Here is a 17318-nt window from a genome sequence, read left to right as displayed (position 1 = left end):
CCCTGAAGGCTCGGTTCACGACCGCCCCTATTCTGATTCAACCAGATCCCCAGCGCCAATTCATTGTGGAGGTGGACGCCTCCAATGTGGGCGTCGGGGCGGTCCTTTCTCAACGGTCCGAAGAGGACCAGAAGGTACACCCCTGCGCCTTCTTTTCGAAACGCCTGTCTTCCGCTGAGCAGAATTACGACGTAGGGAACCGAGAGCTGCTAGCAATAAAACTAGCTTTAGAAGAATGGAGACATTGGTTAGAGGGAGCAGACCAGCCGTTTCTAGTCTGGACAGACCATAAAAATTTAGAACACCTACGGTCAGCCAAGAGAATTCCCGTCAGGCTCGGTGGACTCTGTTTTTTAGCCGTTTTAATTACACAGTAACCTTTCGTCCGGGCTCCCGTAATCGGAAACCGGACGCCCTCTCATGGCAGTTTCCCCAGTCCCCCCGGGAGGCCCATGCCGAAACTATTCTTCCTGCCCAGAGGGTTGTCGGCGCCCTCACCTGGGATATAGAAACCCGGGTCAAGGAAGCACAAGGCCAGGAACCGGACCCTGGAGGAGGTCCCTCGAACTGTTTAATTGTCCCATCCACTGTACGTCCACAGGTGCTGCAATGGGCCCACGCCTCCCGGATCGCCTGCCATCCTAGGGTTCCCAGGACCCGAATTCTCCTACGACAGGGCTTCTGGTGGCCCGCTATGGACTCGGACGTCCGAGAATTCGTGGCGGCTTGTTCTGTCTGTGCTCGGGGAAAGGCCTCCCATCAAAGAACTGCCGGACTGCTTCGACCTTTGCCTATTCCGTCCCGGCCCTGGTCCCACATCGCCATGGATTTTGTCACAGGGCTTCCTCCCTCAGAAGGTAACACAGTCATTCTCACCTGACACAGACCAGACCTGATGCAGTGCCACTGAGAGGGTATCGCAAACATACCGCGGTGAATGTTTTGAATCACTACAATTTTAGGTGTGCTTGCAATGATATAATACTGCTTCCCTTTCTGCTACTCAGCTGTGTATGTGGCAGACATATACTGTAGCACCTTCTATTGGCTTGGAAGCATGAAATTTGGAAAAGGGAAACATTTCAGGAAACATGGGTGCACAAGTCATCCACGTTTGGTTGAAATAAACCATTTCATTGATGAGTTGTCCCAAATCAACCACCAAACCAGTTTTAATGCTGAAATAAAATGCTTTTTTTAATAAACATAACTGCAGAGACCCCCTCCCCACCCCCCCAAGTGCATCTCACAGAATAACAATAGTTGTACTTAGGTCCTTGGATGCCAGCACACCTAATTAGACAGCACACAAAATCTCAGTCCAGAAAAGATGTGTTACCACTGGAGGTTCACTCATTACTTACCAGTGGGGATGGTGGTGGTACACAGGTCTACAACCTCAGAGAAACTGAACTCCTCTTTTGGCCCCTCCTGCACCTCATCATTCCTCAACATTTCTGCTGGTGTGTCAGGATGCTCAATGCCTGTAAGACCTAGAGCAACAGATAAACACTCTTTTGTACATTCTGTTGGTAAGTGCGTTCTTTTATGCTGCAGTCTGCTGGGTGGGTGGACAAACGGACAAACTGTCTGAGTTTACCTGCAATCTCTACATGGAAATGACCCTGACAATCTCCTTGGTGTTTTTATTGACAGTTATTTTAAGTTTGACAAACAGATCAGTTCAGTGGTCAAGTCAAGCTTCTTCCAGCTTAAGACTTGTTTATTTTGTCCCGCTTGGACTATCCATCCATCCATCCATTTTCTATACCCGCTTTTCCTGGCTCAGGGTCTCTGGGATCTGCTGGAGCCTATCCCAGCTCTCTCTCGGGTGGAAGGCAGGGGTACACCCTGGACAGGTCACCAGTTCATCACAGGGCCACATATAGACACACAAAGATAGACAACCTCACACACTCACACTCACTCCTACGGGCAATTTTTAGAGTCATCAATCAACCTAACATGCATGTTTTTGGACTGTGGGAGGAAACCGAAGTACCTGGAGTAAACCCATGCAAGCACGGGGAGGTGCAAATTCCACACAGAAAGGCCGGGTTGCAAACCCACGGCCTTCTTGTGTATTTCAATGAATAATAAAAATGAATAGCCATTTCAATGAATATCAGGCTCCTATTCTTGCAGAGCAACTCTGTCTGGCACTACAAGAAATTCAGAACTACCATTCTATATTCTGTCATGTTTACCATGTTTAGAGCATAGGTTCTGTCTTTGTTTAAACCTTAACCTGCCTTTCGTTTCAGCTTTACATTAACATCTTCTGTTGAAATACTGTACTTTTATTAAGTTATTCAAACAAATCTATTTTAAGTTGTTGATACATAGATAACTGAATTTGATTAAATGTGTTTGTTGTGCTTCAGTAGTAAGTCTGCATTCAGTAACAGATACATACATACATAAGTTTAATGTCAGTATATTTTTTACATTTGCTACAAGTATACTTAAAATGTTTGAAGTATATTTTAATAGTAGTGTACTAATTTGGTAAGCAAAAGTACCCAATAATAAGTGAAAAATTTAGCATTTCATGCACTAAAACAGATTTAGGTCATTGTCACACCTAATCAGCAGACTCGATTGCGGACCAAGTTGCAACATTTGATACATTTTCAGCTGGTTTGCTTTTAACACAACCTCAAGAATAATGAAATTTAACGTTTAAAAAGTATACTGAATACATTTTTAGAAAATATAAAAAATATATATATATTTTTTCAGTTGGGTGATAAGTTTTCTGTGTTATAAAAACACTAGACCTTCACAGATTTTCACCTGTTTGTCCGCCAATATCTGTCGTATTTAAAAAGTTGCCTTGGATGGAATCAAATCTCTGGCCTAAATCTATGTTTCAGTCGGCCCCTTTTGTGAACTCTGTGGTGAACCCTGCTGTGGCAGCATCTTTAAAAACAACTCCAGACTATCTCTGGGATGTGATTGTTAAGACGTGGTCTGTCATCAGAACGTGTGCGTATGCGTGTGTTTTCATCATCAGCTTGGCAGACACAGGGGCTAAAAAAATAAATAAATAAACGTGTCAGGGGAAATATAGAAATGAAGCCTATAAAACACAGAGGTTAGGCATGACATGGATCTGATGCCATGTCTTATAGTCAGAGTGGACTGACATAAGATAAAACAGAAGTCTCTCTGCTCAGTGAGATGCCCAAGTTACTGTCAATTGGCCTGAGAACCGTAAACATTCTACTGGATGACTGATTCTCTGACCACATTAGAGAAAAACTAGAACAAGAAGGTACCACCGCTGTCCACATAACAGTGTGAAAAATTGGATCCAAAACTACTACGTGACTTTCATTCTTCTGTGCTTCTGCCATTTTTGTGTCTGAAGTTGCTCACCCTCAGTGTGCTGCTGCAAACAACTACGTCACTAGATCTAATTTAATCAATAAATACATTTTTTGCCAACTATTTCAATAATCAAATTTGATAATATTGATTAATTGTTGCAGCCCTACTGAACAATAACACAAAAAGCATTAACAAAAGCTTTGTTTTTATTCTGACTGTTGGTTATGCTCTTCAGATTTACACATACAAATTATCAGCTGATCAGCATGATCAGCTTTAACTGTCAAATGCCTTGAAAAAGTGGCTTGAAAAAGCTTTGTTTTGTCAATCACTGACCTTGTCTGCATGTGAGGAGGGACTCTGGAGGATGTGGCATGTCATCAATCACCCGGTAGAGAGGTTCAAAGTAGTGGAAGAGTGAGGCTGTCTTCTCATTCATAGGCATTGTGTCAATGACCTGCTGAGTCACCACTGCTAATGATTAGTAGTTAATGCTGCTGAGAGACATTTTATCTTCTGTCTTCTTGAATGCCCTGCTTTATGACACCAATATTACTGTGAACAGGTTTGATCAGGAGACCAAGGAAACAAGCAATAACCTGTCCTAAACATAGTGGTGCTAATAAAAACACTGCAGGATGGATAAATGTGGGCTTGATGAATTAAGTTGTAAAAATCTTTCACTAACAGTTGGCATTGTTTCTGTTTCAATTTTCTGGTTTTCTGCATAAATTGGTCATGAAACGTGGCCTAATCTTCACCAAACTCACAACAAAGAAAATATTTCTAACAAACAGCTTTCGTTTATGCTTTTATTCAACACACCCATTAAAAATACAAAGTCATCATGAAAAAAGTACTGGCAAAAGGGTTTTAATAACTGGTTGAAGCATCTTTAGCAGCAATAACTTCAAGCAGGCACCTCTTTTAAAATGCAGCCTGGATGATTGTATTACAAGTGGACACCGAAGACACATCACCATCTATACCTGCTAATATACATGTCTGTGTCTGACCACTTGCTTTTGGATTTCATTTGCTGGTTAAATTGGGAAAATGCACACGATGTCACCCTGTTGCGCTTTCATTTGAGTCATAGAGGTGAACTGTAAAATTTTGTACATATATGGGCTTTTGACAGGACAATAAAATTTGTTATGTGCAAAACAATGTAAAATTATATGAAGGAGAAACATTATTAGAAAATTGTTTTTCACTGCTGCTATGAGAGCTACAAGTCAAACATATTTCTGTGCTTGGGAGTGTTGCGTTGCTATGCGGGCATTACAAAGCCAGTATCTGATGATAGAAACTATAACAAAATGTTTTTTTTTTCCCATGACATGAGAAAGGCCTAGAATGTTATTTGCCAGATATGAGACATTCAAAACGGGCAGTATGGTGGCTTAGTGGTTTGTTTGTCTCTATATGTGGCCCTGTGATGGACTGGTGAGACCTGTCCAGGGTCTACCCCTGCCTTTCACCCAAAGAGCTGAACTAAAATGTGACTAAAACTAATAAGTGTTTTCATCTGAAAAATAAGACTAACTATAGCTGCCAAAATTAACACTGCTTAAAACCAAGTATAAACTACCAACTTAAAACCAAGTATATTACTATCATCAAGGCTCATTGCCACTACATTTTCCACCATCACTTTTTATGGGCATGTTAAATAAAGACATGAAAGATCATGACTACACTTCAGTTTAGAAATATTGTGTTTGTTGACATGTGTGACTTTGGTGAACATCAGATTACATTTCATACCCAATTTATGCAGAAAATCAGAAAATTGTACACAATGCCATTACTTTTTGCAACTGTACAAACAAGACATTCACTAAAATGTACATTTAACCCTCTGGGGTCTGAGGGGGTTTTTGGGGCCTGGACAAATTTTGACATGTCCTGACATTTGTGCTTTTTTCAGTGTCTTTTAAACATATTAATGTCTAAAGTCTGATAACACTGTAATCAGCACAAAATTGGCTTCAATAATATGTGAGCAGCAAGTTTATACATGATTGCGTTTTTGAGAAAAAAGTTGTAGGCTAAAGTGTTTACTTCAGAGTGCTGTGAATGTCATCTTGTTCACACATTCACAGTAAACAATACACTGATTTAAATTTTCTAAGACACTTTTTGTCCAGAAAGGCCATATGCAAGAGGGTGTGTCTGAGGATGAATAGTCATGTGATTTACCTGAGAACATAAAAGACGCACTGAACGACCAGACAAAGACGCGCATAATGAGCCTTTCAGTCAATGTTTATGGGACGGATTAGTGCAGCACAATACAACACAATGAGGAGCCAAACGATCCTCATTTGAATTAAAATCAGTGTTTTTAGTCTGAGGACAAGCTAAACTATTTGTCTCTGTGTGGAATACAAGAAGCACTTCTTCACGTCCGTGACGCTCTATCATCCAAACGCGCAGAAAAAGTGATTAAATTCTATGATGAAGTTTGATATTTTGTGTCATTTCTCGGGGGTGTGCACATATTTACCTGGTTCACCTGAGATTATTTACATGTGAACAGTGGACAGTGTACAAGGCGGGACCGCATTACCTGTAATGAGGTGAGACAGGAAAAAACGGACTTCTCCTTACGTTCATACGGATTAAATAAAAAGTGATGATTTGTTTTTGACTTGAATTGTTTCACTCAAAAGAAAACATTTCAAGCTTTCTAGCCATATAATTCTTATTTTTATGAGCCAAGTATTCGCTGAGATTCTGGTTGTTTTATTTACGCGTCTGTGAAGAGAAATGGCAGAGACAGAAAAGTCAGAGAGCGCACCCTGTCGGCTTTCTTTATTTAAGAAAAGCACAACGTTTTGTTGTTATTATGATGGTATACCACTAAAACTAGACCCTTTACAGATTTGAATGATATACTTCTTTTATCTGTACGATCAGAATTGACGGAGTAATTTAAGTTTGTTTCGGCCTTATCAGAAAAAGATGCGTCAAAATGCGCTGGCGCGTTCGTCGACCCCAGAGGGTTAACCAACAAATTTTCCAAAAACAGCCTGGCCACACACACAAATTGCAGTGGTGAAGGAATATTGTGAACAAAATAAATCTGACACGTACATCCTGGGCTACTTTCTTCATCTCCTCCACATATGCTTCCATGGCACTCTCACTGCTCATTTCTCCCAGCCGGCTCCAGGCATCCCTAAAAAAATACACAGGTGCAACCAGTCAGAAAAAGACCTTCTATCACACATCAATATCTGATTAAACCGTAATATTTATGGACATGTAATACTATACTACTATAATGCAGTGTGTGCATACAACATGAATTTTAAACCAGCGTCTTTATTTTCAAAAATGACACATTCCTGATTTTCCATTACTTTGGTTGAAAAAAATCTTTTTGTTAAAAAAGATTTAAAATTTGTACTTTTCTTCTGTGACTATATGTGATGCCCTGATAATTCTTACACAACCAGGAACAATGCTTGGGGTCATTGTCTTGCTGCAAAATGGTTATCCCCAATCCATCGTTGCCCAGAGGGAATGGCATGCCTTTTCAGTATGCAGCGGTATCCATGCTGATTGAAGATGCGTTGCACACGATGCAGATCACCCACTCTCCCATTGCTAAAGCATAATGTTTCAACCTCCATGCTTCATTGATGGTGTTAGGATGTCATATATCATCTTTTCTTGAGCTCCACATCTGACATACATTCTTTGCTTGGATCCAAACACCTCAAACTCAGATTCATCAGTTCATAAGACTTGCAAGATGACTTATAAGTCATCTAAAGTGAAATTTTTCTCCATCTGCTGCAACCTTTTCTTCCAAATGGCCGACCTTAGTAGGGTTTTTTTCTTGGCAACTCTGCCTATGAGGCCGAAATACCTGGCGCAGGTGCAGAAGTTTCATTGAGAGTTACAGAAATCACTATCTATCTATCTATCATTTCAAAAGGCTGTGCAACAAAATATTATGTTATGGGTGCCATTATTTTTGTCCAGGCCAGTTTCATTAGTTTCTTTTTAGGCTCGAGCAAGGACCAAAGGTCCCAGCGCAGGGACTATTATAATCGCTCAACGTGCAAGGGACGAATAAGCAGGGGGTGGGGGGAGGGGTTTCAGGCATCGTCTAGCGTCTACCCGCACCCCACCATGACGTTACTGTGCGTTAGACCTTTATGAAAATGTATATATTATGATTGACAGGTGGCTGTGGGCCTGGAAATCGTTAGGATTATTTTTCTTCCCTATTTTATTATTATTTTTCTCCGAAACAACCTCAAATTTGAACCCCTGAACGTGTGTGAAAACTCACCAAAATTTGCATGCCACTCAGAATCGCGTGAAAATTTGATATTTTATAGGTTTCATAAACAAACCCTAACCCTAACCTTAACCCTAACCCAGTTGCTTGCGGTGAGCGGCGGCGAGCTGGTGTGGGCTTGCTCATCGCTCCCCAGCTCAGCCGCCACGTGTTGGAGTTTTCCCCCCAGAGTGAAAGGGTCGTTTCCCTGCGCCTTCGGGTCAGGGATAGGTCTCTCACTGTTGTTTCAGTCTATGGGCCGGACAACAGTGCAGGGTGGTGTTCTGTTGCTGGACTTCTTTGCTAGTCACAGTTTGTCCATAACGAACATCATGTTCAAGCATAAGGGGGTCCATCAGTGCACATGGCACCAGGACACCCTAGGCCAAAACATACTGTGAGGGTCTGTTGGGAATGTTTGGCCGAACCCACTGTCAGAGAGATCTTTAACTCACACCTCCGAGAGAGCTTCTACCAGATCCCGGGGGAGGCTGGGGACATTGAGTCCGAATGAACCATGTTTTCCACCTCCATTGTCGACGTGGCGGCTAGGAGCTGTGGCCGTAAGGTTTCGGGTGCCTGTCGTGGCGGCAATCCCCGAACCCGGTGGTGGACACTGGAGGTAAGGGATGCCGTCAAGCTGAAGAAGGAGTCCTACCGAGCTTGGTTGGCTTGCGGGACTCCCGAAGCAGCTGACAGGTACCGCAGGGCCAAGACTGCTGCAGCCCAGGCAGTGACGGCAGCAAAAACTCGGGTATGGGAGGAGTTCGGTGAGGCCATGGAGAAGGACTACCTGTCGGCCCCGAAAAAATTCTGGCAAACCGTTCGGCGCCTCAGGAGGGGGAAGCAGTGCTCTACCAACACTGTTTACAGTGGAAGTGCTGAGCTGCTGACTTCGACTGGGGATATTGTCGGACGGTGGAAGGAATACTTCGAGGATCTCCTCAATCCCGTCAACACGTCTTCCATAAGGGAAGCAGGGGCTGGGGATTCGGAGGCTGATCCATCCATCACCCAAGCCGAAGTCACTGAGGTAGTTCGGCAGCTCCTCAGTGGCAAAGCACCGGGGGTGGATGAGATCCGCCCCGAGTACCTTAAGTCTCTGGATGTTGTTGGGCTGTCATGGCTGACACGCCTGTGCAACATCGCGTGGCGTTCGGGGACAGTACCCCTGGATTGGCAAACCGGGGTGGTGGTTCCTCTTTTTAAGAAGGGGGACCGGAGGGTGTGTTCCAACTACAGAGGGATCACACTCCTCAGCCTCCTGGGGAAGGTCTATGTCAGGGTGTAGGAGAGGAGGATCCGGCCCGTGGTCGAACCCCGGATCCAGAAGGAACAATGCTGTTTCCGTCCTGGGCGTGGAACACTGGACCAGCTCTACACACTCTCGAGGGTGCTCGAGGGTTCATGGGAGTTTGCCCAACCAGTCCATGTGTTTTGTGAACTTGGAGAAGGCATTCGACCGGGTCCCTCGTGACATCCTGTGGGAGGTGCTCCAGGAGTATGGGGTCCGGGGCCCTTTGCTGAGGGCTATCCGGAGCAAACGGAGCAGGAGCTTGGTTCTCATTGCCAGTAGTAAGTCAGACCTGTTCCCAGTGCACGTTGGACTCAGGCAGGGCTGCCCTTTGTCACCGATTCTGTTCATTACTTTTATGGACAGAAGTTCTAGGCGCAGCCAGGGGCCGGAGGGAGTCCAGTTCGGGGACCACAGGATTTCATCTCTACTTTTTGCAGATGATGTTGTCCTGTTGGCTCCATCGAGCCAGGATCTCCAGCGTGCGCTGGGGTGGTTTGCAACCGAGTGTGAAGCGGCTGGGATGAGAATCAGCACCTCCAAGTCCGAGGCCATGGTACTCAACCGGAAAAAGGTGGCTTGCCATCTCCAGGCCAGGGAAGATATCCTGCCTCAAGTGGAGGAGTTAAAGTATCTTGGGGTCTTGTTCATGAGTGAGGGAAGGACAGAACGCGAGATTGACAGACGGATCGGGGCATCGGCAGCAGTAATGCGGTCGGTGTACCGGTCCGTTGTGGTGAAGAAGGAGCCGAGCCGGAAGGCGAAGCTCTCGATTTACCGATCAATCTACGCTCCTACTCTCACCTATGGTCATGAGCTCTGGGTCATGACCGAAAGAATAAGATCGCGGATACAAGCGGCTGAAATGAGCTTCCTCCGCAGGGTGGCCGGGCGCTCCCTTAGTAGAGCCGCTGCTACTCCACATTGAGAGGAGTCAGTTGAGGTGGCTCGGGCATTAGTTTCGGATGCCTCCTGGGCGCCTCCCTGGGGAGGTGTTCCGAGCATGTCCCACCGGGAGGAGGCCCCGGGGAAGACCCAGGACACGCTGGAGGGACTATGTCTCCCAGCTGGCCTGGGAACGCCTCAGTGTCCCCCTGGAAGAGCTGGAGGAAGTGTCCAGGGAGAAGGAAGTCTGGGTATTCCTGATTCGGCTACTGCCCCTGCAACCCGGCCCCGAATAAGCGGAAGAAGATGGATGGATGGATGGATAAACGACCTCAAAAGAATGGCTCCTCAGCACCGCCGACAAAAGTCAAAATACATTGCGCCAATGGGAGCCCCGCTGACATTTTTGTCATCGCACAGTCACCAGCTTTGGCAAGTGTCTTCTTCATGTCAGGTCAAGCAAAAAAGCTTATCATGTCAAGGTTATATTACCAACAGGAAGTCCACCAGTTGGGAGTTTATCTTGAGGTCATTGAGTTCGCTGTTTTTGCTCACCTCAAACTTGAACGAACTCCTCCTTGGGCTTTTCACCAAATGAGCTCATTTTTGGTCAGCATCACCTAGACCCATGGGGCTGCAAAAGTTATCCAAATTTCTTGAATAAGTTTTACGGTTTTCCTTTGGCGGGCGCGGCAAGTTGACAGGTTTTTGGCACCTTCGAGGTGTCGCAGATCGCGCACGCATTGTCGGATTTGAATCGGACCAACTGATGAATTGTAGACTCCGGGGGCCTGAATCCAGGTGATTGAACAAAATCACAGTAGGCACTATAGCGCCCCCTGTATAACAATTTGAAAATTTGCAAAAATTTGAATGGAGAGCCAAAATTTACTTTGTCAGAAATGGACCAAATTTTGCACACACATCCTTTAGGGCATTCTGAGCAAAAAAGCCAATGAGAGTCATGATCTATTTTCCACACTGTTGCCTTGGAGATGACAGACACCCACCATTCATTTCCTATTGTCAAATTTTAATCACTTACACTCCCAGCGGGCCTGAACCCACGTGACCGATCAAAGTCACAATAGGCGCAGTGGCGCCCCCTTTGTAAGGGCTTTCAAGTTTGAATGGCGAGCCACATTTTAGTTTGTCAAAACTGTACCAAATTTTGCAGACAAATCCTTTAGAGGATCCCACTCAAAAAAGCCGATAAGAGCCATGCTCTATTTTACACGCTGTGGCGATAGCAGACAGCCTCCATTGTTTTCCAATGAGAGTTTTAAACTTAAAGGTGCAATAGCTGAATAAATGTCTACTGCTGCTGCCGTCCTGCATTTCTGTGTGTCTGTATGTCTGTCTGTATGTGCCTGTATCACTGTGGCCTAAGAGATGTGCCCTCTGCAACAGTTAAAATCCAACACCTCACCTTTCCGGGTTCAAATTCTCCTCTCACTTAACCCTCTGAGGTCTGAGGGGGTTTTGGGGGCCTGGACAAATTTTGACATGTCCTGACATTTGTGCTTTTTTCAGTGTCTTTTAAACATACTAATGTCTAAAGTCTGATAACACTGTAATAAGCACAAAATTGGCTACAATAATATGTGAGCAGCAAGTTTATACATGATTGTGTTTTTGAGAAAAAAGTGTTTATGCATGGTTAGTGAAAAACTACAATTTTTTACTCACTGAAATAAGACCATAAAACACAAACAGAACATTGGTTCACAAGACTTTGGAGACCTGCATGTTGTAGGCTAAAGTGTTTACTTCAGAGTGCTGTGAATGTCATCTTGTTCACACATTCACAGTAAACAATACACTGATTTAAATTTTCTAAGACACTTTTTGTCCAGAAAGGCCATATGCAAGAGGGTGTGTCTGAGGATGAATAGTCATGTGATTTACCTGTGAAGACAAAAGACGCATTGAACGACCAGACAAAGACGTGCATAGTGAGCCTTTCAGTCAATGTAGATGGGACGGATTAGTGCAGCACAATACAAAACAATGAGGAGCCAAACGATCCTCATTTGAGTTAAAATCAGTGTTTTTACTCTGAGGACAAGCTAAACTATTTGTCTCTGTGTGGAATACAAGAAGTTTAATACATTTAAGTTTGTTTCGGCCTTATCAGGAAAAGACGCGTCAAAACGCGCCGGCGCGTGCGTCGACCCCAGAGGGTTAAAGAAAGAAAAACCCACAGTAGTCACTGAAATAACTTGAAACTGACAAAAGTAATACTAAATACATAAAGTAATAATAAATTAAAATTTACTAAAAAGTAATGTGAATATCATCGCTTTTGAATTTTGGTTCAACAGAAACAGCCATCCATCCACCTTCTTTCACTCATCCAGGGCCAAGTTGCGGGGGCAGGAGCCTAAGAAGGGATGCCCAGACTTCCTTTTCCTTGGACACTTCCTCCAGCTATTCCGGGGGGACACTGAGGTGTTCCTAGGCCAGCTGAGAGACATAGTCCCTCCAGCGTGTCCTAGATCTTCCCCAGGGTCTCCTCCCGGTGAGATATGCCCCGAATACCTCCGGAGGGAGGAGCCCAGGAGGCATCCGGAACAGATGCCCGAGCTACTTCAGCTGGCTCCTCTCAATGTGGAGGAGCAGCGGCTCTACTCCGAGCTCCTCCCAGGTGGCTGAGCTCCTCACCCTATCTCTAAGGGAGCGCCAGGCCAATCTGTGAAGGAAGCTCATTTCAGCCGCTTGTATCCGAGATCTTGTCCTTTTGGTCATGAGCTTTAGGTGGAAGTAGGAATGTAGATTGACTGGTAAATCAAGAACTTCGCCTTTCAACTCAGCTCCTTCTCCACCACAACGGACCAGTACATCAACCGCATTGCTGCTGCCGATGCACCAATCCATATGTCAATCTCACGTTCCATCCTTCCCTCACTTATGAACAAGATCCCAAGATAGTTAAACTCCTACACCTGAGACAGGAACTCTCCCCTGACCTAGAGATGCTAAGCCACCTTTTTCCAGTTGAGAACCATGGCCTCGGACTTGCTGATTATGGCATGAGTTATGGCATCGAAATTGAACATTTAATAGTTTTTCCGCAACATCCTCTTTTGTCAGATCATTCTTTAAGAACTTGAATTTAAGATCATACAGCATTTGGAAGAAAATCTGACAATGCTGTTAATAAATTTAAGAAAATTATTCCATTTTTATTCACATCTATGCCATGTGTCAACACAGTAGCACAGCAGCTGACTCAATCCTACTCCCTATCAAATTGATCATGTTGTTGACAGTGCTGTAGCCTCACTGCGTGAAACGCTTGATACTGTGCCCCCTCTGAAAAAGAAGATAGTGAATCAGAGGAGATTAGCTCCAGGGTACAATTTACATAGTCGTACCTTAAAGACTTAAAGGAAGTGACGTTTTACAAATTTAGAGGAATTTTTTCTAGGCTGGAAAAGCAGTTTATTAACATATAAAAAAGCTCCCCGTAAAGCCAGAACTGCATACTATTCATCACTAATAGAGGAAAATAAAAACAATCCCAGGTTTCTTTTCAGCACTGTAGCCTTGCTGACATGTAGTCACAGCTCTGTTGAGCCCAGTGTTCCCTTAGCTCTCAGCAGTGATGACTTTGAGTTTTTTTACAAATAAAATCACAACTATTAGAGATAAAATTCAGCAGATGCTTCCTATACCTGCAATAAATGAATCTTATACTACAGTAGCTCTTGAATCATCTGTATGACCTTCAGATCTCTCCGAATTCACATTAGTAGTTGCTTCATCTAAAGCATCAACGTGACCCCACCACGACTAGACTGCTTAAAGACACCCTGCCATTAATTAACTCATCTTTATTAGAATTAGTAAATTTATCTCTAGTATCAGGCTACGTACCACAGGCCTTCAAGACTGCAGTAATCAAACCCCTACTCAAAAAGCCTATCTTGATCCAGGAGTCTTGGCTAATTATAGGAACACATGAATGAACTATTTGAAGATTTTCAATCAGGATTTAGAGCACATCATAGTACAGAAACAACACTGTTAAAAGTCACGAATGGTCTCTTAGCCTCAGATAATGGACTTGTTTCTATACTTGTCCTCCTAGACCTTAGTGCTGCATTCGACACCATTGACCACAACATTTTATTACAGAGATTGGACCACGTGACTGGTATCAAAGGAACAGAATTAAAATGGTTCCAATCCTATTTATCGGACAGATTCCAGTTCGTTCATGTCCATGATGAACCTTCCACACACACAAAAGTTAGTTATGGAGCTCGACAAAGCTCTGTGCTAGGACTGATTCTGTGCACCGTGTACATGCTTCCTTTAGGCTGTGTCATTAGGAAGCACTCTATTAATTACCACTGCTATGCAGATAACACTCAGTTAACTCAGAAAAACCTCAGAAATACCTTTTCTAAAATTATAGCTACTTTAGATGGCATAGCTCTGCGCTCCAGGACTACTGTGAAACTAGTCCATGCTTTTGTTACCTCAAGGCTAGATTACTGTAACTCATTACTATCTGGATGTCCCAGTATCTCCATAAAAAGCCAGTTAATCCAGAATGCTGCAGCCAGAGTCCTGACAGGAACTAGCAAGAGAAATCATATTTCTCCTATATTAGCTTCTCCTCATTGGCTCCCTTTAAAATACAGAATAGAATTTAAAATCCTTCTTCTCACATACGAATCCCTTCCTGATCAAGCTCCTTCATACCTTAACCCTCTGGGGTCTGAGGGGGTTTTTGGGGCCTGGACAAATTTTGACATGTCCTGACATTTGTGCTTTTTTCAGTGTTTTTTAAACATATTAATGTCTAAAGTCTAATAACACTGTAATAAGCACAAAATTGGCTACAATAATATGTGAGCTTCAAGTTTATACATGATTGTGTTTTTGAGAAAAAAGTGTTTATGCATGGTTAGTGAAAAACTACAATTTTTTACTCACTGAAATAAGACCATAAAACACAAACAGAACATTGGTTCACAAGACTTTGGAGACCTGCATGTTGTAGGCTAAAGTGTTTACTTCAGAGTGCTGTGAATGTCATCTTGTTCACACATTCACAGTAAACAATACACTGATTTAAATTTTCTAAGACACTTTTTGTCCAGAAAGGCCATATGCAAGAGGGTGTGTCTGAGGATGAATAGTCATGTGATTTACCTGAGAAGACAAAAGACGCACTGAACGTCCAGACAAAGCCGCGCATAATGAGCCTTTCAGTCAATGTAGATGGGACGGATTAGTGCTGTACAATACAACACAATGAGGAGCAAACGATCCTCATTTGAGTTAAAATCAGTGTTTTTACTCTGAGGACAAGCTAAACTATTTGTCTCTGTGTGGAATGTAAGGAGCGCCGCTTCACGTGCGTAACGCGCCATCATCCAAACGGGCCGAAAAAGTGATTAAATTCTATGATGAAGTTTGATATTTTGTGTCATTTCTCGGGGGCGTGCACATATTTACCTGGTTCACCTGAGATTATTTACATGTGAACAGTGGACAGTGTACAAGGCGGGACCGCATTACCTGTAATGAGGTGAGACAGGAAAAAACGGACTTCTCCTTACGTTCATACGGATTAGATCAAAAGTGATGATTTGTTTTTGACTTGAATCGTTTCACTCAAAAGAAAACATTTCAAGCTTTCTAGCCATATAATTCTTATTTTTATGAGGCAAGTATTCGCTGCTGAGATTCTGGTTGTTTTATTTACGCGTCTGTGAAGAGAAATGGCAGAGACAGAAAAGTCCGAGAGCGCACCCTGTCGGCTTTCTTTATTTAAAAAAAGCACAACGTTTTGTTGTTATTATGATGGTATGCCACTAAAACTAGACCCTTTACAGATTTGAATGATATACTTCTTTTATCTGTACGATCAGAATTGACGGAGTAATTTAAGTTTGTTTCGGCCTTATCAGAAAAAGATGCGTCAAAACGCGCTGGCGCGTGCATCGACCCCAGAGGGTTAAAGACCCTATAGTACCATATTATCCTAATAGAGCACTTCGCTCTCAGACTGCAGGTCTACTTGTGGTTCCCAGACTTTCCAAAAGCAGAATGGGAGGCAGAGCCTTTAAGCTGTCAAGCTCCTCTCCTGTGGAACCAGCTCCCAGTCTGGGTTCAGGAGGGAGAAAATCTCTGTACTTTTAAGGCTAGATGTAAAACCTTCCTCTTTGACAAAGCTTATAGTTAGGGCTGGCTTCAGATAACCTTGAATCATCCCTTAGTTATGCTGCTATAGGCCTAGACTGCCCGAGGACCATCAGTGCACTGAGCTCCCCTACCCCTCCCCTCCCTTCCCTTCCCTTCCTCTCCTACCCCCTCACATGTATATTCCACCATTGAATGTCACTAACCATGTGCTCTCTCTCTCTCTCCCCTAGTTTGTGCTCTCTCCCTCTCTCTCTGTTCTCTCTCTGTACCTTCTGCAGGTCTCCCCGGTCCTGGAGCTATACAAATAAATTGAATTGAATTGAATGTTGCAGAGGGGTGTCAGCCATGACAGTCCAACAACATCCAGAGACTTGAGATAATTGGGGCGAATCTCATCCACCCTCGGTGCCTTGCCACCAAGGAGCTGCCGAACTACTTCAGTGACTTCAGCTTGGGTGATGGGCGTATCAGCCTCCGACTCCTCAGCCTCTGCTTCCTCTATGGAAGGCGCGTCCGTGGGGTTGAGGAGATCCTCTGGGTATTCCTTCCACCGTCCAACAATATCCCCAGTCAAGGTCAGCAGCTCCCCACCTCTACTGTAAAGAGTGTTGGCAGAGCAATATCCTGAGGCGCCAACCGATAGTTTCCAGCATGGCTTCACCAGACTCCTCCCAGACCCAAGTTTCTGACTCTGCCACTACCCGGGCTGCAGCACGCTCGGCCTGCTGGTACCTGTCAGCTGTCTTCAGGAGTCCCACAAGCCAGCCAGACTCAATAGGACTCCTTCAGCTTGACGGCATCCCTTACCTCTATTGTCCACCACAGGGTTCAGGGCTTTCAGTCACAACAGGCACCAGATACCTTATGACCACAGCTCAGAGCTGCTGCTTCAATAATGGAGGTGGAGAACATAGTCCATTTGGACTTCATGTTCCCAGCCTCCCTCGGGATCTGGTTAAAGTTCTCTCGGAGGTGAGAGTTGAAGACCTCTCTGACAGAGGGTTTGGCCAAACATTCACACTAGCCTCATAAAACATTTCGGTCTCTCTCATTCATTGGGGAAAACTCAAACAACTGGTGGCTGAGCTGGGAGCTATATGTAAGCCCACACCAGCCTGCCGCTTCTAAAGGCAGGCAGCTCCAGAGTAGGAGAGAGTCCAACTCCTCAAGGAGTTGGGTTCCAGAGCCCAGGCTGTGTGTGGAAGTGAGCCCAAATGAGCCCCCACACAAGCTCAGACTCCTTCCCCCCCAGGGAGGTGACATTCCATGTCCCTAGAGCCAGTTTTAGCATCTAGAGATCAGGTCATCAAGGCCCCCCCACCTTTGAGTACTGCCTGATAATGC

General features: G+C 44.3%; 1 protein-coding gene across 5 annotated transcripts in view; it reads right to left on the bottom strand.

Annotated features, from left to right (window-relative positions):
• Positions 1-17318, bottom strand: part of acbd4 (acyl-CoA binding domain containing 4) — a 44746-nt gene that overhangs the window by 10182 nt on the left and 17246 nt on the right. For 3 of the 5 annotated variants that reach the window (XM_026315146.1, XM_026315147.1, XM_026315149.1), the window contains 3 exons: positions 6436-6520; positions 3670-3793; positions 1365-1493 (listed from right to left, as the gene is read on the bottom strand). In XM_026315146.1, coding sequence (XP_026170931.1) covers positions 1365-1493; positions 3670-3793; positions 6436-6520 — 338 coding nt within the window. The remainder of the gene's footprint in view (positions 1-1364; positions 1494-3669; positions 3794-6435; positions 6521-17318) is intronic. The other 2 variants (XM_026315148.1, XM_026315150.1) reach the window with 1 other exon arrangement.

Source organism: Mastacembelus armatus, chromosome 19 (assembly GCF_900324485.2).
Source record: "Mastacembelus armatus chromosome 19, fMasArm1.2, whole genome shotgun sequence".
NCBI classification, from domain to species: Eukaryota; Metazoa; Chordata; class Actinopteri; order Synbranchiformes; family Mastacembelidae; genus Mastacembelus; species Mastacembelus armatus.
Note: the sequence above shows the minus strand (reverse complement) of the source record. Positions and strands in the feature narration are given on the sequence as shown.